The sequence below is a fragment of the Jaculus jaculus genome, chromosome 14 (assembly GCF_020740685.1).
Source record: "Jaculus jaculus isolate mJacJac1 chromosome 14, mJacJac1.mat.Y.cur, whole genome shotgun sequence".
NCBI classification, from domain to species: domain Eukaryota; kingdom Metazoa; phylum Chordata; class Mammalia; order Rodentia; family Dipodidae; genus Jaculus; species Jaculus jaculus.
The window spans coordinates 2,147,697-2,175,017 of record NC_059115.1 but is presented as its reverse complement, the minus strand read 5'-3'; the positions used below and the strand labels follow the sequence as shown (position 1 = coordinate 2,175,017).

At 52.6% G+C, this 27,321-nt stretch overlaps 1 protein-coding gene across 1 annotated transcript in view; it reads left to right on the top strand.

Annotated features, from left to right (window-relative positions):
• Positions 1-330: 330 nt before the first annotated feature.
• Cd177 (CD177 molecule) overlaps positions 331-27,321 on the top strand; it is a 43,168-nt gene continuing 16,177 nt past the window's right edge. Inside the window, exons 1-9 of the mRNA XM_045134180.1 lie at positions 331-382; positions 474-614; positions 853-1,038; positions 14,755-14,874; positions 15,118-15,237; positions 18,356-18,496; positions 18,738-18,923; positions 20,102-20,221; positions 20,415-20,531. Of these exons, the coding sequence (XP_044990115.1) occupies positions 331-382; positions 474-614; positions 853-1,038; positions 14,755-14,874; positions 15,118-15,237; positions 18,356-18,496; positions 18,738-18,923; positions 20,102-20,221; positions 20,415-20,531 (1,183 nt within the window). The remainder of the gene's footprint in view (positions 383-473; positions 615-852; positions 1,039-14,754; positions 14,875-15,117; positions 15,238-18,355; positions 18,497-18,737; positions 18,924-20,101; positions 20,222-20,414; positions 20,532-27,321) is intronic.

Here is a 27,321-nt window from a genome sequence, read left to right as displayed (position 1 = left end):
ATGTGTCTGGCATTTGTAGTGTCTGGAGGCTCAGGGGTGCCTATTCTCTCTGCCTGTCTATCTCTGTGTGTGTGTGTGTGTGTGTGTTTCTCTCTCAAATAAATTTTAAAAAGATAAAAGGAGGCTGGGGCGTGGACTCTGGAGCCTTAGAGAGGAGGGGCCACCCAGATTCCCTACAGTCCCTTCTACTAGATGCCTAGTGGGTGGGGCCCAAGATTCATAGAGCAAGGTCTCTCCTCCCTGTTTCCTGGGCTACCTTGGGTATGAGGTAATAAAAGGACTGTGTTTCTTGATGAAAGAGCACAGGGGACTTGCAGCTGGGGACTGGCCATGAATCCTACCCCACTGCTGACCCTGCTGGGGCTAACCACTTTGCTGCCCTGTAAGTGAGCGCCTTCACCGGCAAACGGGTGTGTGTCCTGGGAGGCTGAACCTGGAGACCCGCTAAGATGGAACCTTTCCCCTTGTCTCAGGTGTGCCAGCCCTGACCTGCCAGTCAAGAACGACGCAGACCATGAAGACTGTGTCAGAGCTGCCCTTTAAGTGGACCGCCGGCAGGAGAAGATGTCAGGCGGGTGAGGGCTGCCAAGACACCCTGATGCTCATAGCGAATGGTGAGAAGGGAACCCCCCCCCCCAGGGCTGGCTCAGAGACCCGCCCCTTCCCCTCAGCCCTTGCCACCCAAAAGCATCCCATTTCCTGCGGAGCCCCCCCCCCCGCCCCCGCTTCACCTCATCAGCAGGCGTATAACCCTCCTGAGCCCAGCCCCCTCCTTTCCCGTATCTCATCCACCTCCCTCCAGGTCTCTGGAGTCCTGACAGCCAGCTCCACTGGCTCTTCTTCTCCATCCAGGACCCCAAGTAAATGTGCTTGTTGTCAAAGACTGTACGACGGCCGAGGACCAAGAGGCCCTGGTCACCCAACACAGGGCAGGCCCGGGCCTGTCAGTGGTCTCTTATACTCACGTGTGCCGAAACAAGGACTTCTGCAACAGCATGCAAAGCACCGAGGTCCTGGGGACCTTGCCCACGCCCGCAGGTACCACGGGGAGGAGGGGCAAGGGACTGTCAAGAAGACCAAGGTGCTGCAGTGAGCACAGGAGCCTGTGTGTTTATAGACACTCCCTTGCCGGGTGGATAGCTCGCCAGCTCAGTGGCTCCATCCTGCCCCACTGCATCTTTGTTCCTCGTGGCTCTCGTGATATCTCAGTCTCTATCTATCTCTCCTCCTCCTCCTCTTTCTCTCTCTTTCCCTCCTTTGTGCTGTCCACAAGGCACCTCGGCTCCTGTCAGCTTTTACCAACATCCTGGGAACAGATACCTGAAAAACTCTTTATTGATTGATTTATTTTTCTGTTTGTCGAGGTAGGGTCTCACTCTAGCCCAGGCTGACCTAGAACTCACTCTGTAGTTCCAGGCTGGCCTCAAACTCATATCAATCCTCCTACCTCTGCCTCCCAGAGTGCTGGGATTAATGGCATGCACAGGCGTCCGGCTTTTCTTTTTCTTTTTCTTTTTAAATGTGTATGCATGCACTGTGTTTAAGGATGTACATGTAGGGCTGGAGAGATGGCTCAGTGGTTAAGGTGCTTGCCTCCAAAACCTAATGAACTGCATACGATGACCCACTAGCCATGAAAAGCCAGACACACATATGGCACAGGTATCTGGAGTTTGTTTGCAGGGACTAGAGGTTTTGCTTAACCCATTCTCCATCTCTCTCTCTCTCTCTCTCGCCTCTCTGCTTGCAAATAAAATAAACCGATTTTAAAGTGGGGTGCACAGGAACTTGCACATGCGTGTGTGTGTACGCATGCATGTGGAAGCCAGCGGACATGCTTGGTTGTCACCTCTGGAATGCCAGCCTCCTTTTGTGAGGCAGGGTCTGTCGTTGGCCCGAAGCCAACCTACTGGGCTGCACTGGTAGGCAGGTGAGCCTCAGAGGTGGGATTCCAGGCATTTGCCACCGCGCCCACATAGTGACAGGCATTCTGGGAATCTAGCTCAAAACACACACTTACTTCCTCACTTGAGTTCCCTCCCCATCCCTGGGGTTTTCTTTCCTTCACTGTTTTCATTTTTGTTTTCAAGACCAGGTCCCATGTAGCCCAGGCTGGCTGGCTTTGAAACAGGACATGTAGCCAAGGCTGACCTTGAACTCCTGATCTGCCCACCTCCACTTCCAGAGTGGGCTGGGATGGCAGCAGGTACCACCAGGCCCTACTGGGTGGGCTTGCTGACTTAACTTGAGCTTTCAGCTCCGTTGTCCCTGGTGCCTCGAAGCTGCCCTTTGCTCAGCTCTCCTCTGTGAAGCTTGGATTGCTTCATTGATGTTGAATTCAGAGTTTCTACATTTCCCCGACTAAGGCACACGGTACAGATAAGATCCCCACCACCACGCTGACCACGAACATCAGGCCACGAATGGCAATTCTCTGCTCAAAAGGAGCTCTTCAGCTCACAGCTTGTCTCGTTGGACAGTTCAGTAGACATTGAGGTTTTCACTCAAGGGTCCTTTCGATGGCAGCCACTCCCATGCTTTGGCGAGTCCACACCTCTATCCAGTCTCATAACACCCCCCATCCTTAGATGAGTCCACGCCTCTATCCAGTCTCAGAACACCCCCCCATCCTTAGATGAGTCCACACCTCTATCCAGTCTCAGAACACCCTTCCCCATCCTTAGATGAGTCCACGTCTCTATCCCGTCTCAGAACACCCCCCATCCTTAGATGAGTCCACGCCTCTATCCAGTCTCAGAACACCCTTCCCCATCCTTAGATGAGTCCACGTCTCTATCCAGTCTCAGAACACCCCCCATCCTTAGATGAGTCCACACCTCTATCCAGTCTCAGAACACCCCCCATCCTTAGATGAGTCCACGTCTCTATCCAGTCTCAGAACACCCCCCATCTTTGATGAGTCCACGCCTCTATCCAGTCTCAGAACACCCCCCATCCTTAGATGAGTCCACGTCTCTATCCAGTCTCAGAACACCCCCCATCCTTAGATGAGTCCACGTCTCTATCCAGTCTCAGAACACCCCCCATCTTTGATGAGTCCACGCCTCTATCCAGTCTCAGAACACCCCCCATCCTTAGATGAGTCCACGCCTCTATCCAGTCTCAGAACACCCCCCCCATCCTTAGATGAGTCCACGTCTCTACCCAGTCTCAGAACACCCCCCATCCTTAGATGAGTCCACGTCTCTATCCAGTCTCAGAACACCCCCCATCCTTAGACGAGTCCACGCCTCTATCCAGTCTCAGAACACCCCCCATCCTTAGACGAGTCCACGCCTCTATCCAGTCTCAGAACACCCCCCATCCTTAGACGAGTCCACGCCTCTATCCAGTCTCAGAACACCCCCCATCCTCAGACGAGTCCACGTCTCTATCCAGTCTCAGAACACCCCCCATCCTCAGACGAGTCCACGCCTCTATCCAGTCTCAGAACACCCCCCATCCTCAGACGAGTCCACGTCTCTATCCAGTCTCAGAACACCCCCCATCCTCAGACGAGTCCACGTCTCTATCCAGTCTCAGAACACCCCCCATCCTCAGATGAGTCCACGCCTCTATCCAGTCTCAGAACACCCCCCATCCTTAGATGAGTCCACGTCTCTATCCAGTCTCAGAACACCCCCCATCCTTAGACGAGTCCACGCCTCTATCCAGTCTCAGAACACCCCCCATCCTTAGACGAGTCCACGTCTCTATCCAGTCTCAGAACACCCCCCATCCTTAGACGAATCCACGCCTCTATCCAGTCTCAGAACACCCCCCATCCTTAGATGAATCCACGCCTCTATCCAGTCTCAGAACACCCCCCCATCCTTAGATGAGTCCACGTCTCTATCCAGTCTCAGAACACCCCCCATCCTTAGATGAGTCCACGCCTCTATCCAGTCTCAGAACACCCCCCATCCTTAGATGAGTCCACGCCTCTATCCAGTCTCAGAACACCCCCCATCCTTAGATGAGTCCACGTCTCTATCCAGTCTCAGAACACCCCCCATCCTTAGATGAGTCCACGTCTCTATCCAGTCTCAGAACACCCCCCCCATCCTTAGATGAGTCCACGCCTCTATCAAGTCTCAGAACACCCCCCATCCTTAGATGAGTCCACGTCTCTATCCAGTCTCAGAACACCCCCCATCCTTAGATGAGTCCACGTCTCTATCCAGTCTCAGAACACCCCCCATCCTTAGACGAGTCCACGTCTCTATCCAGTCTCAGAACACCCCCCATCCTTAGATGAGTCCACGTCTCTATCCAGTCTCAGAACACCCCCCATCCTTAGATGAGTCCACGCCTCTATCCAGTCTCAGAACACCCCCCCATCCTTAGATGAGTCCACGTCTCTATCCAGTCTCAGAACACCCCCCCCCATCCTTAGACGAGTCCACGTCTCTATCCAGTCTCAGAACACCCCCCATCCTTAGATGAGTCCATGTCTCTATCCAGTCTCAGAACACCCCCCCATCCTTAGATGAGTCCACGCCTCTATCCAGTCTCAGAACACCCCCCATCCTTAGATGAGTCCACGTCTCTATCCAGTCTCAGAACACCCCCCATCTTTGATGAGTCCACGCCTCTATCCAGTCTCAGAACACCCCCCATCCTTAGATGAGTCCACGCCTCTATCCAGTCTCAGAACACCCCCCCCCATCCTTAGATGAGTCCACGTCTCTACCCAGTCTCAGAACACCCCCCATCCTTAGATGAGTCCACGCCTCTATCCAGTCTCAGAACACCCCCCATCCTTAGATGAGTCCACGCCTCTATCCAGTCTCAGAACACCCCCCCCCATCCTTAGATGAGTCCACGTCTCTATCCAGTCTCAGAACACCCTCCATCCTTAGATGAGTCCACGCCTCTATCCAGTCTCAGAACACCCCCCCCATCCTTAGATGAGTCCACGTCTCTATCCAGTCTCAGAACACCCCCCATCCTAGGATGAGTCCACGCCTCTATCCAGTCTCAGAACACCCCCCATCCTTAGATGAGTCCACGCCTCTATCCAGTCTCAGAACACCCCCCATCCTTAGATGAGTCCACGTCTCTATCCAGTCTCAGAACACCCCCCCATCATTAGACGAGTCCACGTCTCTATCCAGTCTCAGAACACCCCCCCCATCCTTAGATGAGTCCACGTCTCTATCCAGTCTCAGAACACCCCCCATCCTTAGATGAGTCCACGTCTCTATCCAGTCTCAGAACACTCCCCATCCTTAGACGAGTCGACGTCTCTATCCAGTCTCAGAACACCCCCCATCCTTAGATGAGTCCACGTCTCTATCCAGTCTCAGAACACCCCCCATCCTTAGACGAGTCCACGTCTCTATCCAGTCTCAGAACACCCCCCATCCTTAGACGAGTCCACGCCTCTATCCAGTCTCAGAACACCCTCCATCCTTAGATGAGTCCACGCCTCTATCCAGTCTCAGAACACCCTCCATCCTTAGATGAGTCCACGCCTCTATCCAGTCTCAGAACACCCCCCATCCTTAGATGAGTCCACGCCTCTATCCAGTCTCAGAACACCCCCCATCCTTAGATGAGTCCACGCCTCTATCCAGTCTCAGAACACCCCCCATCCTTAGATGAGTCCACGCCTCTATCCAGTCTCAGAACACCCCCCATCCTTAGATGAGTCCACGCCTCTATCCAGTCTCAGAACACCCCCCATCCTTAGATGAGTCCACGCCTCTATCCAGTCTCAGAACACCCCCCATCCTTAGACGAGTCCAAGTCTCTATCCAGTCTCAGAACACCCCCCCATCCTTAGACGAGTCCACGTCTCTATCCAGTCTCAGAACACCTCCCCCCATCCTTAGATGAGTCCACGTCTCTATCCAGTCTCAGAACACCCCCCCCCATCCTTAGATGAGTCCACGTCTCTATCCAGTCTCAGAACACCCCCCATCCTTAGATGAGTCCACGCCTCTATCCAGTCTCAGAACAACCCCATCCTTAGATGAGTCCACGCCTCTATCCAGTCTCAGAACACCCTCCATCCTTAGATGAGTCCACGCCTCTATCCAGTCTCAGAACACCCCCCCATCCTTAGATGAGTCCACGTCTCTATCCAGTCTCAGAACACCCCCCATCCTTAGATGAGTCCACGTCTCTATCCAGTCTCAGAACACCCCCCATCCTTAGATGAGTCCACGTCTCTATCCAGTCTCAGAACACCCCCCCATCCTTAGATGAGTCCACGCCTCTATCCAGTCTCAGAACACCCCCCATCCTTAGATGAGTCCACGTCTCTATCCAGTCTCAGAACACCCCCCCATCCTTAGACGAGTCCACGTCTCTATCCAGTCTCAGAACAACCCCCCCCATCCTTAGATGAGTCCACGTCTCTATCCAGTCTCAGAACACCCCCCATCCTTAGATGAGTCCACGCCTCTATCCAGTCTCAGAACACCCCCCATCCTTAGATGAGTCCACGCCTCTATCCAGTCTCAGAACACCCCCCATCCTTAGATGAGTCCACGCCTCTATCCAGTCTCAGAACACCCCCCATCCTTAGATGAGTCCACGCCTCTATCCAGTCGCAGAACACCCCCCATCCTTAGATGAGTCCACGCCTCTATCCAGTCTCAGAACACCCCCCATCCTTAGATGAGTCCACGCCTCTATCCAGTCTCAGAACACCCTCCATCCTTAGATGAGTCCACGCCTCTATCCAGTCTCAGAACACCCCCCATCCTTAGATGAGTCCACGCCTCTATCCAGTCTCAGAACACCCCCCCATCCTTAGATGAGTCCACGCCTCTATCCAGTCTCAGAACACCCCCCATCCTTAGATGAGTCCACACCTCTATCCAGTCTCAGAACACCCCCCATCCTTAGATGAGTCCACGTCTCTATCCAGTCTCAGAACACCCCCCATCCTTAGATGAGTCCACGCCTCTATCCAGTCTCAGAACACCCCCCATCCTTAGATGAGTCCACGCCTCTATCCAGTCTCAGAACACCCCCCCATCCTTAGATGAGTCCACGTCTCTATCCAGTCTCAGAACACCCTCCATCCTTAGATGAGTCCACACCTCTATCCAGTCTCAGAACACCCCCCATCCTTAGATGAGTCCACGCCTCTATCCAGTCTCAGAACACCCCCCCATCCTTAGATGAGTCCACGCCTCTATCCAGTCTCAGAACACCCTCCATCCTTAGATGAGTCCACGTCTCTATCCAGTCTCAGAACACCCCCCCATCCTTAGATGAGTCCACGTCTCTATCCAGTCTCAGAACACCCCCCCATCCTTAGATGAGTCCACGCCTCTATCCAGTCTCAGAACACCCCCCCATCCTTAGATGAGTCCACGTCTCTATCCAGTCTCAGAACACCCCCCATCCTTAGATGAGTCCACGCCTCTATCCAGTCTCAGAACAACCCCCATCCTTAGATGAGTCCACGCCTCTATCCAGTCTCAGAACACCCTCCATCCTTAGATGAGTCCACGTCTCTATCCAGTCTCAGAACACCCCCCCATCCTTAGATGAGTCCACGTCTCTATCCAGTCTCAGAACACCCCCCCATCCTTAGATGAGTCCACGTCTCTATCCAGTCTCAGAACACCCCCCATCCTTAGATGAGTCCACGTCTCTATCCAGTCTCAGAACACCCCCCCATCCTTAGATGAGTCCACGTCCTCTATCCAGTCTCAGAACACCCCCCATCCTTAGATGAGTCCACGCCTCTATCCAGTCTCAGAACACCCCCCATCCTTAGATGAGTCCACGCCTCTATCCAGTCTCAGAACACCCCCCCATCCTTAGATGAGTCCACGCCTCTATCCAGTCTCAGAACACCCCCCATCCTTAGACGAGTCCACGTCTCTATCCAGTCTCAGAACACCCCCCATCCTTAGACGAGTCCACGCCTCTATCCAGTCTCAGAACACCCCCCATCCTTAGACGAGTCCACGCCTCTATCCAGTCTCAGAACACCCCCCCATCCTTAGATGAGTCCACGTCTCTATCCAGTCTCAGAACACCCCCCATCCTTAGACGAGTCCAAGTCTCTATCCAGTCTCAGAACACCCCCCCATCCTTAGACGAGTCCACGTCTCTATCCAGTCTCAGAACACCCTCCATCCTTAGATGAGTCCACGCCTCTATCCAGTCTCAGAACACCCCCCCAATCCTTAGACGAGTCCACGTCTCTATCCAGTCTCAGAACACCCCCCATCCTTAGATGAGTCCACGTCTCTATCCAGTCTCAGAACACCCCCCCCATCCTTAGATGAGTCCACGTCTCTATCCAGTCTCAGAACACCCTCCATCCTTAGATGAGTCCACGCCTCTATCCAGTCTCAGAACACCCCCCCCATCCTTAGATGAGTCCACGTCTCTATCCAGTCTCAGAACACCCCCCATCCTTAGATGAGTCCACGCCTCTATCCAGTCTCAGAACACCCCCCCATCCTTAGATGAGTCCACGCCTCTATCCAGTCTCAGAACACCCCCCCCATCCTTAGATGAGTCCACGTCTCTATCCAGTCTCAGAACACCCCTCCATCCTTAGATGAGTCCACGCCTCTATCCAGTCTCAGAACACCCCCCCCATCCTTAGATGAGTCCACGTCTCTATCCAGTCTCAGAACACCCCCCCATCCTAGGATGAGTCCACGCCTCTATCCAGTCTCAGAACACCCCCCATCCTTAGATGAGTCCACGCCTCTATCCAGTCTCAGAACACCCCCCCATCCTTAGATGAGTCCACGTCTCTATCCAGTCTCAGAACACCCCCCCATCATTAGACGAGTCCACGTCTCTATCCAGTCTCAGAACACCCCCCCCCATCCTTAGATGAGTCCACGTCTCTATCCAGTCTCAGAACACCCCCCATCCTTAGATGAGTCCACGTCTCTATCCAGTCTCAGAACACTCCCCATCCTTAGACGAGTCGACGTCTCTATCCAGTCTCAGAACACCCCCCATCCTTAGATGAGTCCACGTCTCTATCCAGTCTCAGAACACCCCCCATCCTTAGACGAGTCCACGTCTCTATCCAGTCTCAGAACACCCCCCATCCTTAGACGAGTCCACGCCTCTATCCAGTCTCAGAACACCCTCCATCCTTAGATGAGTCCACGCCTCTATCCAGTCTCAGAACACCCTCCATCCTTAGATGAGTCCACGCCTCTATCCAGTCTCAGAACACCCCCCATCCTTAGATGAGTCCACGCCTCTATCCAGTCTCAGAACACCCCCCATCCTTAGATGAGTCCACGTCTCTATCCAGTCTCAGAACACCCCCCATCCTTAGACGAGTCCACGCCTCTATCCAGTCTCAGAACACCCCCCCATCCTTAGATGAGTCCACGCCTCTATCCAGTCTCAGAACACCCCCCATCCTTAGACGAGTCCACGCCTCTATCCAGTCTCAGAACACCCCCCATCCTTAGACGAGTCCACGCCTCTATCCAGTCTCAGAACACCCCCCATCCTTAGACGAGTCCACGCCTCTATCCAGTCTCAGAACACCCCCCCATCCTTAGACGAGTCCACGCCTCTATCCAGTCTCAGAACACCCTCCATCCTTAGATGAGTCCACGCCTCTATCCAGTCTCAGAACACCCCTCCATCCTTAGATGAGTCCACGCCTCTATCCAGTCTCAGAACACCCCCCATCCTTAGATGAGTCCACGCCTCTATCCAGTCTCAGAACACCCCCCCATCCTTAGATGAGTCCACGTCTCTATCCAGTCTCAGAACACCCCCCCATCCTTAGATGAGTCCACGCCTCTATCCAGTCTCAGAACACCCCCCATCCTTAGATGAGTCCACGCCTCTATCCAGTCTCAGAACACCCCCCATCCTTAGACGAGTCCAAGTCTCTATCCAGTCTCAGAACACCCCCCCCATCCTTAGACGAGTCCACGTCTCTATCCAGTCTCAGAACACCTCCCCCCATCCTTAGATGAGTCCACGTCTCTATCCAGTCTCAGAACACCCCCCCCATCCTTAGATGAGTCCACGTCTCTATCCAGTCTCAGAACACCCCCCATCCTTAGATGAGTCCACGCCTCTATCCAGTCTCAGAACACCCCCCATCCTTAGATGAGTCCACGCCTCTATCCAGTCTCAGAACACCCTCCATCCTTAGATGAGTCCACGCCTCTATCCAGTCTCAGAACACCCCCCATCCTTAGATGAGTCCACGTCTCTATCCAGTCTCAGAACACCCCCCATCCTTAGATGAGTCCACGTCTCTATCCAGTCTCAGAACACCCCCCATCCTTAGATGAGTCCACGTCTCTATCCAGTCTCAGAACACCCCCCCCATCCTTAGATGAGTCCACGCCTCTATCCAGTCTCAGAACACCCCCCATCCTTAGATGAGTCCACGTCTCTATCCAGTCTCAGAACACCCCCCCATCCTTAGACGAGTCCACGTCTCTATCCAGTCTCAGAACACCCCCCCCCATCCTTAGATGAGTCCACGTCTCTATCCAGTCTCAGAACACCCCCCATCCTTAGATGAGTCCACGCCTCTATCCAGTCTCAGAACACCCCCCCATCCTTAGACGAGTCCACGTCTCTATCCAGTCTCAGAACACCCTCCATCCTTAGATGAGTCCACGCCTCTATCCAGTCTCAGAACACCCCCCATCCTTAGATGAGTCCACGCCTCTATCCAGTCTCAGAACACCCCCCCATCCTTAGATGAGTCCACGCCTCTATCCAGTCTCAGAACACCCCCCATCCTTAGATGAGTCCACGCCTCTATCCAGTCTCAGAACACCCCCCATCCTTAGATGAGTCCACGCCTCTATCCAGTCTCAGAACACCCCCCATCCTTAGATGAGTCCACGCCTCTATCCAGTCTCAGAACACCCCCCCATCCTTAGACGAGTCCAAGTCTCTATCCAGTCTCAGAACACCCCCCCATCCTTAGACGAGTCCACGTCTCTATCCAGTCTCAGAACACCTCCCCCCATCCTTAGATGAGTCCACGTCTCTATCCAGTCTCAGAACACCCCCCCCCATCCTTAGATGAGTCCACGTCTCTATCCAGTCTCAGAACACCCCCCATCCTTAGATGAGTCCACGCCTCTATCCAGTCTCAGAACACCCCCCATCCTTAGATGAGTCCACGCCTCTATCCAGTCTCAGAACACCCTCCATCCTTAGATGAGTCCACGCCTCTATCCAGTCTCAGAACACCCCCCCATCCTTAGATGAGTCCACGTCTCTATCCAGTCTCAGAACACCCCCCATCCTTAGATGAGTCCACGTCTCTATCCAGTCTCAGAACACCCCCCCCATCCTTAGATGAGTCCACGCCTCTATCCAGTCTCAGAACACCCCCCCATCCTTAGATGAGTCCACGCCTCTATCCAGTCTCAGAACACCCCCCATCCTTAGATGAGTCCACGCCTCTATCCAGTCTCAGAACACCCCCCATCCTTAGAAGAGTCCACGCCTCTATCCAGTCTCAGAACACCCTCCATCCTTAGATGAGTCCACGCCTCTATCCAGTCTCAGAACACCCCCCCATCCTTAGATGAGTCCACGCCTCTATCCAGTCTCAGAACACCCCCCCATCCTTAGATGAGTCCACGTCTCTATCCAGTCTCAGAACACCCCCCATCCTTAGATGAGTCCACACCTCTATCCAGTCTCAGAACACCCCCCATCCTTAGATGAGTCCACGTCTCTATCCAGTCTCAGAACACCCCCCATCCTTAGATGAGTCCACGCCTCTATCCAGTCTCAGAACACCCCCCCATCCTTAGATGAGTCCACGCCTCTATCCAGTCTCAGAACACCCCCCCCATCCTTAGATGAGTCCACGTCTCTATCCAGTCTCAGAACACCCTCCATCCTTAGATGAGTCCACACCTCTATCCAGTCTCAGAACACCCCCCATCCTTAGATGAGTCCACGCCTCTATCCAGTCTCAGAACACCCCCCATCCTTAGATGAGTCCACGCCTCTATCCAGTCTCAGAACACCCTCCATCCTTAGATGAGTCCACGTCTCTATCCAGTCTCAGAACACCCCCCCATCCTTAGATGAGTCCACGTCTCTATCCAGTCTCAGAACACCCCCCCATCCTTAGATGAGTCCACGCCTCTATCCAGTCTCAGAACACCCCCCATCCTTAGATGAGTCCACGTCTCTATCCAGTCTCAGAACACCCCCCATCCTTAGATGAGTCCACGCCTCTATCCAGTCTCAGAACACCCCCCATCCTTAGATGAGTCCACGCCTCTATCCAGTCTCAGAACACCCCCCCATCCTTAGATGAGTCCACGTCTCTATCCAGTCTCAGAACACCCCCCCATCCTTAGATGAGTCCACGTCTCTATCCAGTCTCAGAACACCCCCCCATCCTTAGATGAGTCCACGTCTCTATCCAGTCTCAGAACACCCCCCATCCTTAGATGAGTCCACGTCTCTATCCAGTCTCAGAACACCCCCCCATCCTTAGATGAGTCCACGCCTCTATCCAGTCTCAGAACACCCCCCATCCTTAGACGAGTCCACGCCTCTATCCAGTCTCAGAACACCCCCCATCCTTAGACGAGTCCACGCCTCTATCCAGTCTCAGAACACCCCCCATCCTTAGACGAGTCCACGCCTCTATCCAGTCTCAGAACACCCCCCCATCCTTAGACGAGTCCACGCCTCTATCCAGTCTCAGAACACCCCCCATCCTTAGACGAGTCCACGCCTCTATCCAGTCTCAGAACACCCCCCATCCTTAGACGAGTCCACGCCTCTATCCAGTCTCAGAACACCCCCCATCCTTAGATGAGTCCACGTCTCTATCCAGTCTCAGAACACCCCCCCATCCTTAGATGAGTCCACGTCTCTATCCAGTCTCAGAACACCCCCCATCCTTAGATGAGTCCACGTCTCTATCCAGTCTCAGAACACCCCCCATCCTTAGATGAGTCCACGCCTCTATCCAGTCTCAGAACACCCCCCCATCCTTAGACGAGTCCACGTCTCTATCCAGTCTCAGAACACCCCCCATCCTTAGACGAGTCCACGTCTCTATCCAGTCTCAGAACACCCCCCATCCTTAGATGAGTCCACGCCTCTATCCAGTCTCAGAACACCCCCCCATCCTTAGATGAGTCCATGTCTCTATGCAGTCTCAGAACACCCCCCATCCTTAGATGAGTCCACGCCTCTATCCAGTCTCAGAACACCCCCCATCCTTAGACGAGTCCACGCCTCTATCCAGTCTCAGAACACCCTCCATCCTTAGATGAGTCCACGTCTCTATCCAGTCTCAGAACACCCCCCCCATCCTTAGATGAGTCCACGTCTCTATCCAGTCTCAAAACACCCCCCCATCCTTAGATGAGTCCACGTCTCTATCCAGTCTCAGAACACCCCCCATCCTTAGATGAGTCCACGTCTCTATCCAGTCTCAGAACACCCCCCATCCTTAGATGAGTCCACGTCTCTATCCAGTCTCAGAACACCCCCCATCCTTAGACGAGTCCACGCCTCTATCCAGTCTCAGAACACCCCCCATCCTTAGACGAGTCCACGCCTCTATCCAGTCTCAGAACACCCCCCATCCTTAGACGAGTCCACGCCTCTATCCAGTCTCAGAACACCCCCCCATCCTTAGATGAGTCCACGCCTCTATCCAGTCTCAGAACACCCCCCATCCTTAGACGAGTCCACGCCTCTATCCAGTCTCAGAACACCCCCCATCCTTAGACGAGTCCACGCCTCTATCCAGTCTCAGAACACCCCCCATCCTTAGATGAGTCCACGTCTCTATCCAGTCTCAGAACACCCCCCCATCCTTAGATGAGTCCATGTCTCTATCCAGTCTCAGAACACCCCCCATCCTTAGATGAGTCCACGTCTCTATCCAGTCTCAGAACACCCCCCATCCTTAGATGAGTCCACGCCTCTATCCAGTCTCAGAACACCCCCCATCCTTAGACGAGTCCACGTCTCTATCCAGTCTCAGAACACCCCCCATCCTTAGACGAGTCCACGTCTCTATCCAGTCTCAGAACACCCCCCATCCTTAGATGAGTCCACGCCTCTATCCAGTCTCAGAACACCCCCCCATCCTTAGATGAGTCCATGTCTCTATGCAGTCTCAGAACACCCCCCATCCTTAGATGAGTCCACGCCTCTATCCAGTCTCAGAACACCCCCCATCCTTAGACGAGTCCATGTCTCTATCCAGTCTCAGAACACCCCCCATCCTTAGACGAGTCCACGCCTCTATCCAGTCTCAGAACACCCCCCATCCTTAGATGAGTCCACGCCTCTATCCAGTCTCAGAACACCCCCCCATCCTTAGATGAGTCCACGCCTCTATCCAGTCTCAGAACACTCCCCATCCTTAGATGAGTCCACGCCTCTATCCAGTCTCAGAACACCCTCCATCCTTAGACGAGTCCACGCCTCTATCCAGTCTCAGAACACTCCCCATCCTTAGATGAGTCCACGCCTCTATCCAGTCACAGAACACCCTCCCATCTTTATCCAGCCTCAGAAGACACTCTACCTCCCCCATCTGGGGACTCAGTCCCCCCGTGAACTCCAGTTCTCCTCTGTACTCTGTCCTGGTTTTCCCACTAATCCTGATTATTTCTCCAGTTGTTCCTCTGAGTGTGCCAAGGAGCTATGGTGTAGAGGTGGGACATGAGCTGCTTGGTTCTGAGAGCTGACATAACGAAAGGGTCAGAAGGCGCTTGAACACGACCCGGGGCTCTCTCCCTGCCCCTCACTGCCTGTTTCTGTCCCTTCCAGTCCCAGGCCCGGTTCGCTGCCCATTGTGCCTCTCTTCCTCTCTCTGTGACAATGCACCGGAGCAGGCTTGCCCCGAGGGCCACACTCACTGCTACTCAGGAACCCTCAGGCTCAGGAGCGGTAAGCTTGAGTGGCGGGTTGGGGGTGGGGGGGTTCCTTGGAAAATGGATGGGGAGGGCCAGGCGTCGAGATCCTGGTGCCTGGGGAGGAATGGTACGGTGACATAGGAAATGGTGGCCCCCAAGAGGGTGCGGCTGGCCTCCTGGAGCTGAACTCACCTCTGAGGCTTGAAAGGTCCTTGTGTCAGGGTCTCTGGCTGTAGGTGGACAGACAGAAACTTCTGTCTCTGTCTTCTGTTCCCAGAGGAAGTAATCAGCAACCTGAGGGTGCGGGGCTGCCTGCCAGAGCCGGGCTGTAACCTGCTCAATGGTACCCAGAGAATCGGGCCGATTGATGTGAGCGAGGACTGCCGTTCCGCGTTAGGTGAGTCTAACGTGGGAGACGAGGCTCTGCCCTGCACCGTGGCCTCGGGGCCAGGTCATCTTTGCGGGGTGTGGGACTCCAGGAACCATGAAACAGGGCCAGCCACGAAGACCTTGGTCATCACTCGTTTCTGGGTTTGACACCTAGGAGGCAAAGACCTCTAGGTGCACGGTGCTCTAGGAAGAACATGGGCAGCCAGGACCCACGTTAGCCAGATGCACAAGGGGGCGCAGGCATCTGGAGTTCGTTCGCAGAGGCCGGAAGCCCTGGCGTGCCCATTCTCTCTCTCTCCCTCTGTCTGTCTTTCTCTCTGTGTCTGTCGCTCTCAAATAAATAAATAAATAAAAATTTTAAAAAAATGCACATGTCTAAAAAAATACAGTCAGGGGGCTGGAGGGATGGCTTAGCAGTTAAAGCATTTGCCTGCAAAGCCAAAGGACCCAGGTTGGATTCCCCAGGACCCACGTTAGCCAGATGCACAAGGGGGCACACGCATCTGGAGTTCATTTGCAGTGGCTGGAGGCCCTGGCGTGCCCGTTCTCTCCCTCTCTCCCTCTCTCTTTCTCTCTCGTCACTCTCCAATAAATAAAGAACAACAACAACAACAAAAAAAAGAACATGGGCAGGCCAGTAAGGAGCGAGGAAGACAGGAGTGTGGTTAAGGAACAGAATTCAAGGGGGAGGCACAACGGTAGAGGCCTGGAGTGATGTAGGATCTGTGAAATGTGGGGGTGGGGGGGGTCCTGTCTATGTGACACCCGGGAGTTTGGGAGGAGGAAAGGCAGAGTAAGGGCTGGCTCTGTAGCCCTTGTGCGGACCTCGCTTCAGCACCCCGGGCTGGTTGTCTTGCTGACAGTGACTGCATCCAGTTCTGTTTCTCCATCCGCCCACCCCACCACCCTGGGTAGCTGTGATGGTTCCAGCAGCTTTTATCCTCCACTGTACTGTTTCTCCCCCGCCCCACCCCATATGATTGGAGTACCCCAGCAGCCTAGCTGCAAGGGAAAGGCGATCAAAAAAGGAATTGGGGTGAAGGCAAATGTTAAACGGGGGGGGGGGGGAGGGAATGGCAGGAGCTGGAGAGATGACCCAGTGGTTAAGGCCCTTCCTTACAAAGCCTAACTCCGCCTGGTCCTGTTCCCCAGTATCCACCTAAAGCCAGAAGCACAAAGTGGCACATTCATCTAGACTTTGTCTGCAGTAGCTAGTGGCCCTGGTGCACCCATTCCCCTCCCCCAGAATAAATAAAAATTCCCTAGAAGGGGGGCCGCTGGAGAGATGGCTAAGCAGTTAGGAGACTTCCTGTACAAGCACGAAGAAGCCCTAAGACAGTCCTCAAGTTTGATCCCCAAAGCCCACGTGAAACAAGTGGACATGGCCATGTGTATCTGTAACCCCGGCCTTGTGGGGAAGCAAACAATGGAGGATCTTCGGGTGGAAGGGAAGAGAATGCACCAAGCCGTCAGGGAGCCCATGGGGTGCCACATAGACTCCTCCATAAGCAAAGCAAAGCAAAGAAAAGAAAAGAAAAGAAAAAAAGCAGGGGGTTGCAAGACAAAAGAAAGGTATGGGGCTGGAGAGATGGCTTAGCGGTTAAGCGCTTGCCTGTGAAGCCTAAGGACCCCGGTTCGAGGCTCGGTTCCCCAGGTCCCACGCTAGCCAGATGCACAAGGGGGCGCACACGTCTGGAGTTCGTTTGCAGAGGCTGGAAGCCCTGGCGCGCCCATTCTCTCTCTCCCTCTATCTGTCTTTCTCTCTGTGTCTGTCGCTCTCAAATAAATAAATAAATAAAAAGAAAAGAAAAGAAAAGAAAAGTAATGTGGGGAAAGAGGAAAGGAGTCCTGTCGCCCCAGGAACACAGACTTTCCTTTAAAAAAAAAAAAAAGGTATTTGAGCTGGAGACATGGCTCAGCGGTTAAGGTGCTTGCCTGCAAATCCAAAAGACACTGGTTCAACCCCCCCAGGACCCACGTTAGCCAGATGCACAAGGGGGCACATGCATCTGGAGTTTGTTTGCAGTGGCTGGAGACTCTGGTACACCCATTCTCTCTCTTTCTCTCTCGCTCTCTCGCCCTCTCTCTGTCTCTCTCTCTCTGCCTCTCTTGTCTCTCTCAGTCAAATAAGTAAATAAAATAAAAATGAATTATTTACTTATTTGAGGGGAGGGGTGGCAGATAGAGAGAATGGGAGCTCCAGGGCCTCCAGCCACTGCAAACAAACTCCAGACACATAAGCCACTTTGTGCATCTAGCTTTATGTGGGCACTGGGGATTTGAACCTGGGTCCTTCAGCTTGACTGGCAAAGTACCTTAACTGCTAAGCCATTTCTGCAGCCCACAGTCTTCCTTTTTGCTACCTCAGTTTCCTCATCTGTCCATTGCATGTTTGTCCTTAGGGTTTCTAGGCTGGAGGTGAGTGAGTTCAGGAAACCTTTGTGTTGTGCTTTTTATTTTTATTTTTTTTTTTTTGAGGTAGGGTCTCGCTCTAGCCCAGGCTGACCTGGAATTCACTCTGTAGTCTCAGGGTGGCCTTGAACTCACAGCAATCCTCCTACCTCTGTCTCCTGAGTGTTGGGATTAAAGGTGTGCGCCACCACACCAGGCTGTGCTGAACATTTTACCCAACTAGATTGACAGGTTCAAGGGCATGGGCTGCTTGGCACTGACAAAAAATTTCCTGCTTTCTACATCACAAAACATGGTCTGTGAAAGGGGTCATGTTGCTGCCTGTAATATATGTCCCACCAGGAAGGGGTTTCCATGGACATGGAGCTGGAAACCTGCTAAGATGGATTTCTTTTGTTGCTGTTGTTGGTGTTAAAATAGCTATTTATTTATTTATTTGGTTAGTTAATTAATTATTTAGTTATGTATGTGGATGTGTGTGTATGAGAGAGAGAGAGAAAGGGGAGGACAGGCAGATAGAGGGAGAGGGAGAGAATGGGTATGCCAGGGCCTCTAGCCACTGCAAATAAACTCCAGGAACATGAACCATCTTGTGAGCCTGGCTTATGAGCGTACTGGGGAATCAAACCTGAGCCCTTGGGCTTCACAGGCAAGCGCCTTAACCTTAAAGCCATCTCTCCAGCCCCTAAGACGGATTTCTACTCCCTCGCCAGGCCCTCAGATTCTGGACTGTTACAGTGGGACCATCGAGACCATAATTAAGGTGTCAGACTTGCACCTGGGCTGGACAATGCACTGGCAAACCTGTGCGGCAGACGAGGGCTGCTTTGAAAATGTGATGCTGATAGATAATGGTAAGAAGGGGTCCTTGGGGGGATAAAGTGCCCCTTTTCAACTAAGCTTGATCCTCAGCCTTTTGGGGCAGACCCAAGAGCCCTGGCCACAGCACCAACAGCCGCTTTCCCTCCTTAGCATTTACAGTCCTTCCTGGGCCTAGAACCCCTGCTCAGCATCTCAGCCACCTCCCACTAGGAAGCTGCAGTCCTCACCCCCAACCCCACCCCCACCAACCTTCCCACACCCCTCTTTCTCCAGGACAGCAAGTGAATTTGTTAGTCAACAAGGGATGTACCGTAGCGGAGAACCAAAACCCTGAAGTCACCAGGCATCTTGAAGGCCCTGGAATCGCCATCACCTCCTATGCCCAAGTGTGCCGGCAAAAGGACTTCTGTAACGATTACTCCACCACGAACGCCCTCTGGACCCCGCCCCCCGCCCCAGGTACAGCAGGAAACAGACACCTTAGGAGAAGAAGGAGAGGGAATGTCTGCAGGGAGTAAGGACAAAGAGCTTATTGATTTCATCTTATTGGTTTTTCATGTCTCATGGTGCTGGGAAGGAACCCAGCCTTGAGAATGACAGGAAAGCGCTCTACTGCTGAGCCACGTCACAGCCCCTCACTGTGGATCTAGACAAGTGCTCTACCTCTGAGCCACGCCCCCAGCCCCTCACTGTGGATCTAGACAAGTGCTCTACCTCTGAGCCACGCCCCCAGCCCCTCACTGTGGACTCTAGACAAGTGCTCTACCTCTGAGCCACGCCCCCAGCCCTTCACTGTGGGTTCTAGACAAGTGCTCTACCTCTGAGCCACGCCCCCAGCCCCTCACTGTGGACTCTAGACAAGTGCTCTACCTCTGAGCCACGCCCCCAGCCCCTCACTGTGGACTCTAGACAAGTGCTCTACCTCTGAGCCACGCCCCCAGCCCCTCACTGTGGATCTAGACAAGTGCTCTACCTCTGAGCCACATCCCCAGCCCCTCACTGTGGGTTCTAGACAAGGGCTCTACCTCTGAGCCACGCCCCCAGCCCCTCACTGTGGACTCTAGACAAGTGCTCTACCTCTGAGCCACGCCCCCAGCCCCTCACTGTGGATCTAGACAAGTGCTCTACCTCTGAGCCACGCCCCCAGCCCCTCACTGTGGACTCTAGACAAGTGCTCTACCTCTGAGCCACACCCCCAGCCCCTCACTGTGGACTCTAGACAAGTGCTCTACCTCTGAGCCACGCCCCCAGCCCCTCACTGTGGATCTAGACAAGTGCTCTACCTCTGAGCCACGCCCCCAGCCCCTCACTGTGGGTTCTACACATGCACCTCTGAGCTATATTCACAACGCTGGGGCTGTTTTTTCACAACTGCTTTCTGGCTGGGTAGTAGCCTTTCTAGGTCTGTGGGTCTGCACAGGTCTCCTTTGTCCTTGCTTCTGGGCCAGTGACTGAATTTCCTGCATCTGGGCTTCATGAAAGGATCCCAAGGAAGGTCATACAAAGAGGAAACAAACAACTGGATTCTTAGAGCTAGCATGGTGTTGAGAGATGGGGGAAGGTGAACAGAAGACACTTGCACCCTAAGCTAAAACCCTCCCGTTACCCCCTCGCTCACCGCGTCTGTTGCCTCCCAGGCCCAGGGACGCTGCACTGCCCATTCTGCATTGCGAAATTTGGCTGCGAAAACGCCAAACAGCGGGTCTGCCCTGCAGGCCTAACTCACTGCTACCAAGGAGTCTTCAAGTTCAGGGGAGGTAAGCCTGGGTATCGGCATCCCTGGTGGAGTAGATGGGGAGAACTGCCTGTTGCGATCGCGGTGCCCTGGGGAGGACTGGTAAGCTGGGGTGGAACACGACGCGGCCAGCCTCCTGGAGCTAAACTTACCACTGGGGCTTGAATGGTCTTTGTGTCAGCATCTCAGGGTCTCTACCTCTCCGCCTTTCCTAGGGAACATTGCCACCAATCTCAGGGTACAGGGCTGTGTGCGCCAGCCAGGCTGCAATCTAATCAATGGCCCCGTGAAGCTTGGACCGATAGATTTGAGTGAAGACTGCACTTATCTAGGTGAGTCGCAGGTAGGAAGACAACCCCATGCCCTGCACAGTAGCCTTGGAGCCATATGATCCTTGTGGGGTGTGGGACAGTTAAAGCTGTCATTGGGCTGGAGAGATGGCTTAATGGTTAAGGTGCTTGCCTGCGAAGCCTGAGGACCCAGGCTCGACTCCCCAGACCCACATAAAGCCAGATGCACAAGGTGGCGCATGTGTCTGGAGTTCATTTGCAGTGGCAGGAGGCCCTGGCATGCCCATTTTCTCCATCTGCCTGTCTCTCTCTCTCTCTCTCTTTCCCCAATAAATAAATAAACTATTTTTTAAAAAAGCAGTCATCACGGCTGGAGAGATGGCTTAGTGGTTAAGGTGCTTCCCTGCAAAGCCTAAGGACCCATATTCGACCCTCCAGATCCCACCTAAGCCAGACGCACAAAGGTGAGGCAAGTGCAAAGTTGCACATGCCTGCTAGGTGGCGGAAACGTCTGGAGTTTGATTTCAGTGACTGAGGCCCTGGCACACCAATTCTCTGTCTGTCTGTCTGTCTCTCTCTCTCTCACATACACACACACACTCTCTCTCTCTAAAACAAAAACAAATAAAAATAAAAAGTTAAAAAGCTGCCATCAATAAAGGATAGCTACCCCAGGACACTTGGATGTGTGCCAGTGAGGGGATTCTCCCAGAAGGCTGTGGCGAAGGGAGGAGGACAGCCAATGGAAGGAGAGAGAGGAGTGTGGGCCCCGGGGGCCAGAGCCCATGAGGAGTGGCTTTGACTGTGAGCCAAGTGAGTTGGGTTGGCCTGACCGTGTGGGAAGATGAACTCAGTGGAGAAGACTGGTACAAGTGTACACACTGGTTTTCTTGCTGGGACTGACTGGTGTTTTCTTGTTTTATTTATTTATTTATTTGAGAGAGAAAGACACAGAGAGAAAGACAGATAGAGGGAGAGAGAGAGAATGGGCATGCCAGGGCTTCCAGCCTCTGCAAACGAACTCCAGACGCGTGCGCCCCCTTGTGCATCTGGCTAACGTGGGACCTGGGGAACCGAGCCTTGAACCAGGGTCCTTAGGCTTCACAGGCAAGTGCTTAACCACTAAGCCAGCTCTCCAGCCCTTGTTGTTGTTTTTGATTCTATACATTCCCACACCGGGACACCCTGGGTCGCCCATATCCCTTGGTTCCTCACATTTCCTTTCATTTCCATCCATCCTCACCCATGGTACTGGAGGACCCCAGTGGCCTAGCTGGAAAGAAAGTCAGAAGAAAAAAAAAATCCCTGGGCTGGAGAGGTGGACTACTGGTTAAGGTGCCTGCCTGCAAAGCCTAAAGACCGGGGCTTGATTCCTCAGCACCCACATAAAGCCAGATGCACGAAGTAGCACATGCATCTGGAGATCATTTAAAGTAGCTGGTGGCTCTGGTATGTCCATCATCTTCCCCCTTCTCTCTCTCTCTCTCTCTCTCTCTCTCTCTATCTCTATCTCTCTATCTCTTTTGCTGTGTGTCTGTAGCTCTCTGCTTGTAAATAAATTTTTTGATTAAAAAAAAAATCACTGTTGGGCTGATCCATTATCTTCCCCTTTCTCTCTCTCTCTCTCTCTCTCTCTGTCTCTCTTTTGCTGTGTGTCTGTAGCTCTCTGCTTGTAAATAAATTTTTTGATTTAAAAAAATCACTGTTGGACTGATGAGATGGCTTAGCGGTCAGGGCGCTTTGCCTGTGAAGTCCTAAGGACCCAGGTTCGATTCTCCAGGTCCCATGTAAGCCAGATGCACATGGTGGAGCATGCGTCTGGAGTTTCCTTGCAGTGACTAGAGGCCCTGGCGCACTCATTCTCAATCTCTCTCTCTTGCTTTCTCTCTCTCCTTCTCCCTGTCTCTAATAAATTAATTTTTAAAAATCAGAAAAAAATTTTAAAACAATCACTGTTGGGCTGGAGTGATGGCTCAGTGGTTAAGCGCTTGCCTGCGAAGCCTAAGGACCCCGGTTCGAGGCTCGGTTCCCCAGGACCCACGTTAGCCAGATGCACAAGGGGGCGCACACGTCTGGAGTTCGTTGGCAGTGGCTGGAGGCCCTGGCGCGCCCATTCTCTCTGTCTACCTGTCTTTCTCTCTCAAATAAATAAGTGAAAATAAAAGTATTTCTTTTTTTTTTTTTAAAAAAATCGGTTTCTTGGGGCTGGAATCAAGATGTTTGCCTGAAAAGCCTAACCATCGGGATTCAATTCCCCAGTACACACTCAACCAGACGCACAAAGTACAGAGTGAATCTGGAGCTCTTTTGCAGTGGCTAGAGGCCCTGGTGTGCCCATTCTCCTCTGTCTCTCTACTTGCAAATAAGTAAGTAAAGATTAAAGAAGAAAAAAAAAAGCACTGTTTGTTTCAGTGACAAGAAAAGCAATGGGGATTCTGGGAATGTCCTCAGTTGTGCACTTAAATGCAGCCCGCAGTGCAGCTGACAGAAGAGAATGCCGTGGACTTTCTCAGTAAGAACAGACTGAGGCAAAGGGATGCCACCCCGTGGAAGGCAGGTGGAACAGGTAGCTATCCTGCCTTCCACGGGCTCAGTCTTTCCTGTCCCTGCCACAGCTTCCTCATCTGTCTATGCCATCCTTACCCTTAGAGCTTTGAGGAGGGAGTTGAATGGATTCAGCAAATCCCTCTTCGCTTTTTTAAATTTTTTTATTTTATTTTATTTTACTAGATAGGATCTTGCTCTAGCCCAGGCTGACCTGGAATTCACAATGTAGTCTCAGGGTGGCCTCGAACTCATGGTGATCCTCCTACCTCTGCCTCCAGAGTGCTGGGATTAAAGGCGTGCGCCACCACGCCAGGCAAACATTCCTTTTTCCGTTTCAGTCTGTGAACCAGATTAGACTGGGGACTGGGAGACTTGAGAACTTAGGTTGGATGTCACTGCCTTGTCATATACCACAGAGGTGGCTTCAGATAGATGAGTGATAAACTTGTGGTGCTTTTTTTTTTTAAATTATTTATTTATTTATTTGAGAGAGAGAATGGGTGTGCCAGGGCCTCCAGCCACTGCAAAGAAACTCCAGATATGCGCAACCTTGTGCATCTGCCTTACATGTGTACCGGGGAATGGAACCTGGGTCCTTAGGCTTTGTAGACAAGCGCCTTAACCATTAGGCTATCTCCCCAGCCCTTGTGCTGCTTTAAAAAAAATATTTTATTTTTATTGACTTATTTTTGAAAGAGAGAAATAGGGAGAGAGAGAGAGAGGGAGAGAGAGAGAGAATGGGCACACCAGGGCTTCCAGCCACTGAAAACGAACTCCAGATGCACGCGCCACCTTGTGCATCTGGCTTACGTGGGTCCTGGGGAATCAAACTGGGGTCCTTTGGCTTTGCAGGCAAGCGCCTTAGCCGCTGAGCCGTCTCTGCCGCCCTTGTGCTGCTTTTGATAGACTGTCCTCCTGGTCCCGCTCTTACGCTTTGCTCCCCCTCTCCCAGGCAAGCAGGTGATGGAATGCAAGAGTGGGCATGTTGAAGACGTGTGGCCAGTAATCACACTGCCCCTGCAATGGTCAACTGGCTGGGAAACCTGTAAGAAGGGCCAGGGTTGCCAGGATACCGGGATTGTCATAGTCAATGGTGAGAGTGAAGCCTCCCTCTGAGACCCCGCCCTTCCTGTGGAGAGCCACCTTCAGCAGTCAGCATGCAGACTCTGAAAGCCTGCATCCCCAGAGCTAGGGCTCAAGTCCTTTCCTCAGAGGACGGGGACTTCTCCTTGCCCAGCCCCTACCTGTCACAATCACCTCACCCACCCCAACTGAGGCTCCATCTTCCACTAGGGCCCCTGGACTCTTCCCTTATCTCCACCCTGGCCTCTCCACCTCTCTCCTTCCAGGACCGCAAGTGACCATGGTAGTCACCAAGGGCTGTACAAGCAAAAAGAACCAAGAGGTCAAAATCACCAATCACAGGACAGGACCCAGGCTCTTTGTCACCTCCTACAGCCACGTGTGCCGAGACTGGGATTTCTGCAATGATCTGTCTTCCAGTGACATGATCTGGTCCCCGTCTCCTAACACAGGTGCCAGAGGGAGGTGGTACCACAGGAGGATGTCAGGATGAAGGCGGGGCAGAGCTGTGGGGTTGAAGGGAACATTGGTTCATTATCTCCACGCAGTCCCCGGGTGGCTCTCTGGCTCTGCCTGGCCCTTCTTTGCTGTACCCATCCCTACTTCCTGCCTACCTGCCCCCCAACCCCGTCCTCTGAACCTCAGAAAGGCCCTGGCCACTTCTTCCCAAGGTCCTGGAGCAGTGGCAGTAGATGGCTTTTCTGATGCATAAACCACCAGCCACAATCTCTGGTCACCGTCCAGCCTTGCCCGTCTTGCACAGTCCTTTTCGTTGTACAGGGAGTAGACCTGGAACTCACTGTGTAGACTCAGGGTGGCCTCCACCTCACAGCGATCCTCCGACCTCTCTGCCTCCCGAGCGCCGGGATTAAAGGCGTGCGGCATCACGCCCGGCTTTGGCACAGTATATATAATTTATTTATTTATTTACAGTCAGAGAGAGACAGAGAGAATGGGCACGCCAGGGCCTCCAGCCACTGTAGATGAACTCCAGATGGATGCACCCCCCACCCCGGGTGCATCTGGCTTATGTGAACCCTGGGGGAATCGAACCTGGGTCCTTTAGCTTTGCCAGCAAGCGCCTTAACTGCCAAGCCATCCCACCAGCCCTGGAACAACTCTTTACAATTGCTGTCATTCACTAATATCTCATTAATGTGGTTTTATTTTTTTTCTTCCTAATGGACATTGGTTCATAACTTTCCACTGTCCTAATGTGGTGTTAAACAGAGTTTGGGACAATGACTTGCAATTTCTCTGTAATATCTGGCGACCTGACTCCCTGAGTCCTTTGGATATTGAAAAGACATTGTGGGCGAGGCCTCTTGACAGCGACCTGGATACTCCCTCCCTCCCTTGGCCAAGTTTATGACTCTGTCCAGTGACACAGAAAGGAAACGACCGGCGTAGCCCCCTCTTGCATGCAGCCCCCCCCCCCACCAGGGTCTCTGCAATCCTCCCCCACCATTTGGCCTTGCCCAGTTCTCTGCATGAGAGGAGACTCAGGGGACATGTTGGGAGAGGAAACTGAGCCACTCAGTTACTAGGGTCAACATGATGTGAGGGATGGAGGACATCGGTTCTTAAACCCAGAACCTTCAGCTCCCCTCACTGTGCCTGTCTCCCCCCCCCCCGCAGCCCCCCCAGCCCTGGGGATCCTGCACTGCCCACAGTGCCTTTCTAAAAGCAGATGTCCTGACAACACAGTAAAGCAGGTGTGTCCCGCGGGCCACAATTACTGCTTCGACGGAGTCCTCAGCTTCGGGGGAGGTAAGCCTGGACCCCAGGGTCCCTGGGGAGGGCGGGGTGCTGAATGGTGTAGAGTGAGGGCGATGGTCTGAGCGTCTGGAATGGAAGGGCGAGTTCAGGCAAGCTGTGGGGCCCAGAGAAAGTAGAATGATGGGATTCAAAGTTGAACTTTTATTTATTTATTTATTTATTTTATTTATTTATTTTTGAGGTAGGGTCTCACTCTAGCTCAGGCTGACCTGGAATTCACTCTGTAATCTCAGAGTAGCCTCGAACTCTCAGCGATCCTCCTACCTCTGCCTCCCAAGTGCTGGGATTAAAGGCGTGCACCACCACGCCCGGCAAAGTTGAACTTTTTCGTTGTTGTCATTGGTTTTTCAAGGTAGAATCTTGCTCTAGTCCAGGCTGACCTGGAATTCACTGTGTAGTCTCAGGGTGACCTTGAACTCATGGTGATCCTCCTACCTCTGCCTCCTAAATGCTGGGACTAAAGGCATGTGCTACCATGCCCAGCAAACTTGAACTTTTATTTTTTATTTATTTATTTTATTTTTTGAGGTAGTGTCTCTCTCTAGCCCAGGCTGACCTGGAATTAACTCTGTAGTCTCAGGGTGGCCTTGAACTCATGGCGATCCTCCTACCCCTGCCTCCCGAGTGCTGGGATTAGAGGTGTGCGCCACCATGCCTGAATAAAGTTGAACTTTCAATCCACCGCACACACGTCTTGCTGCCATGGTGCTAATTCCCAGCAGTAGGTACAATTCATTCATCTTATACATGCTGTCTCTGCTATCCTATTTTCTTTTAAAGTTGTCGCTCTGGCAACCTTATCAATACGCATTGCTATGCCACCTCTGAATGCCACACAGTATCTGCATCTCTTAACTCCTCTCTGCTCTTTCACTAGATAGGATAAGTTCAATACTCTCTCTTAAATGTAAACCCCTTTGAGGATTAGCTTTTGTAAACAATCCCCAGATGTGCCTTCTTTAAGTTACTTAATTAGTTACCTGCTACTTGAACTTTTAAAAAAATATTTTTGCTGGGTGTAGTCAGTAGTGAGACCCTACCTTCAAAAACATATATATATTTATTTATTTATTTATTTATATTTATATATAATGTATTTTCAAATTTTTATTTTATTTTATTGAGAGAGAGGAAAAAAATGGGCACGCTAAGTACATCCAGCCACTGCAAACAAACTCCAGATGCATTTGCCACCTTGTGCATCTGGCTTGTGTGGGTCCTGGGGAATCAAACCTGGGTCCTTTGGCTTTGCAGGCAAGTGCCTCAACTGCTAAGCCATCTCTCCAGCCCCTACTTGAACTTTTTTATCCATAACCGTGACAGCCTGAACTTCAACAGATGAATTTCCGATAATCAAAGACAAGTTTTTCCTTTGCAACTGTGCGCGTCTCCACCCAGAGCTCAGCCCCGCGGGCTTTCTCAG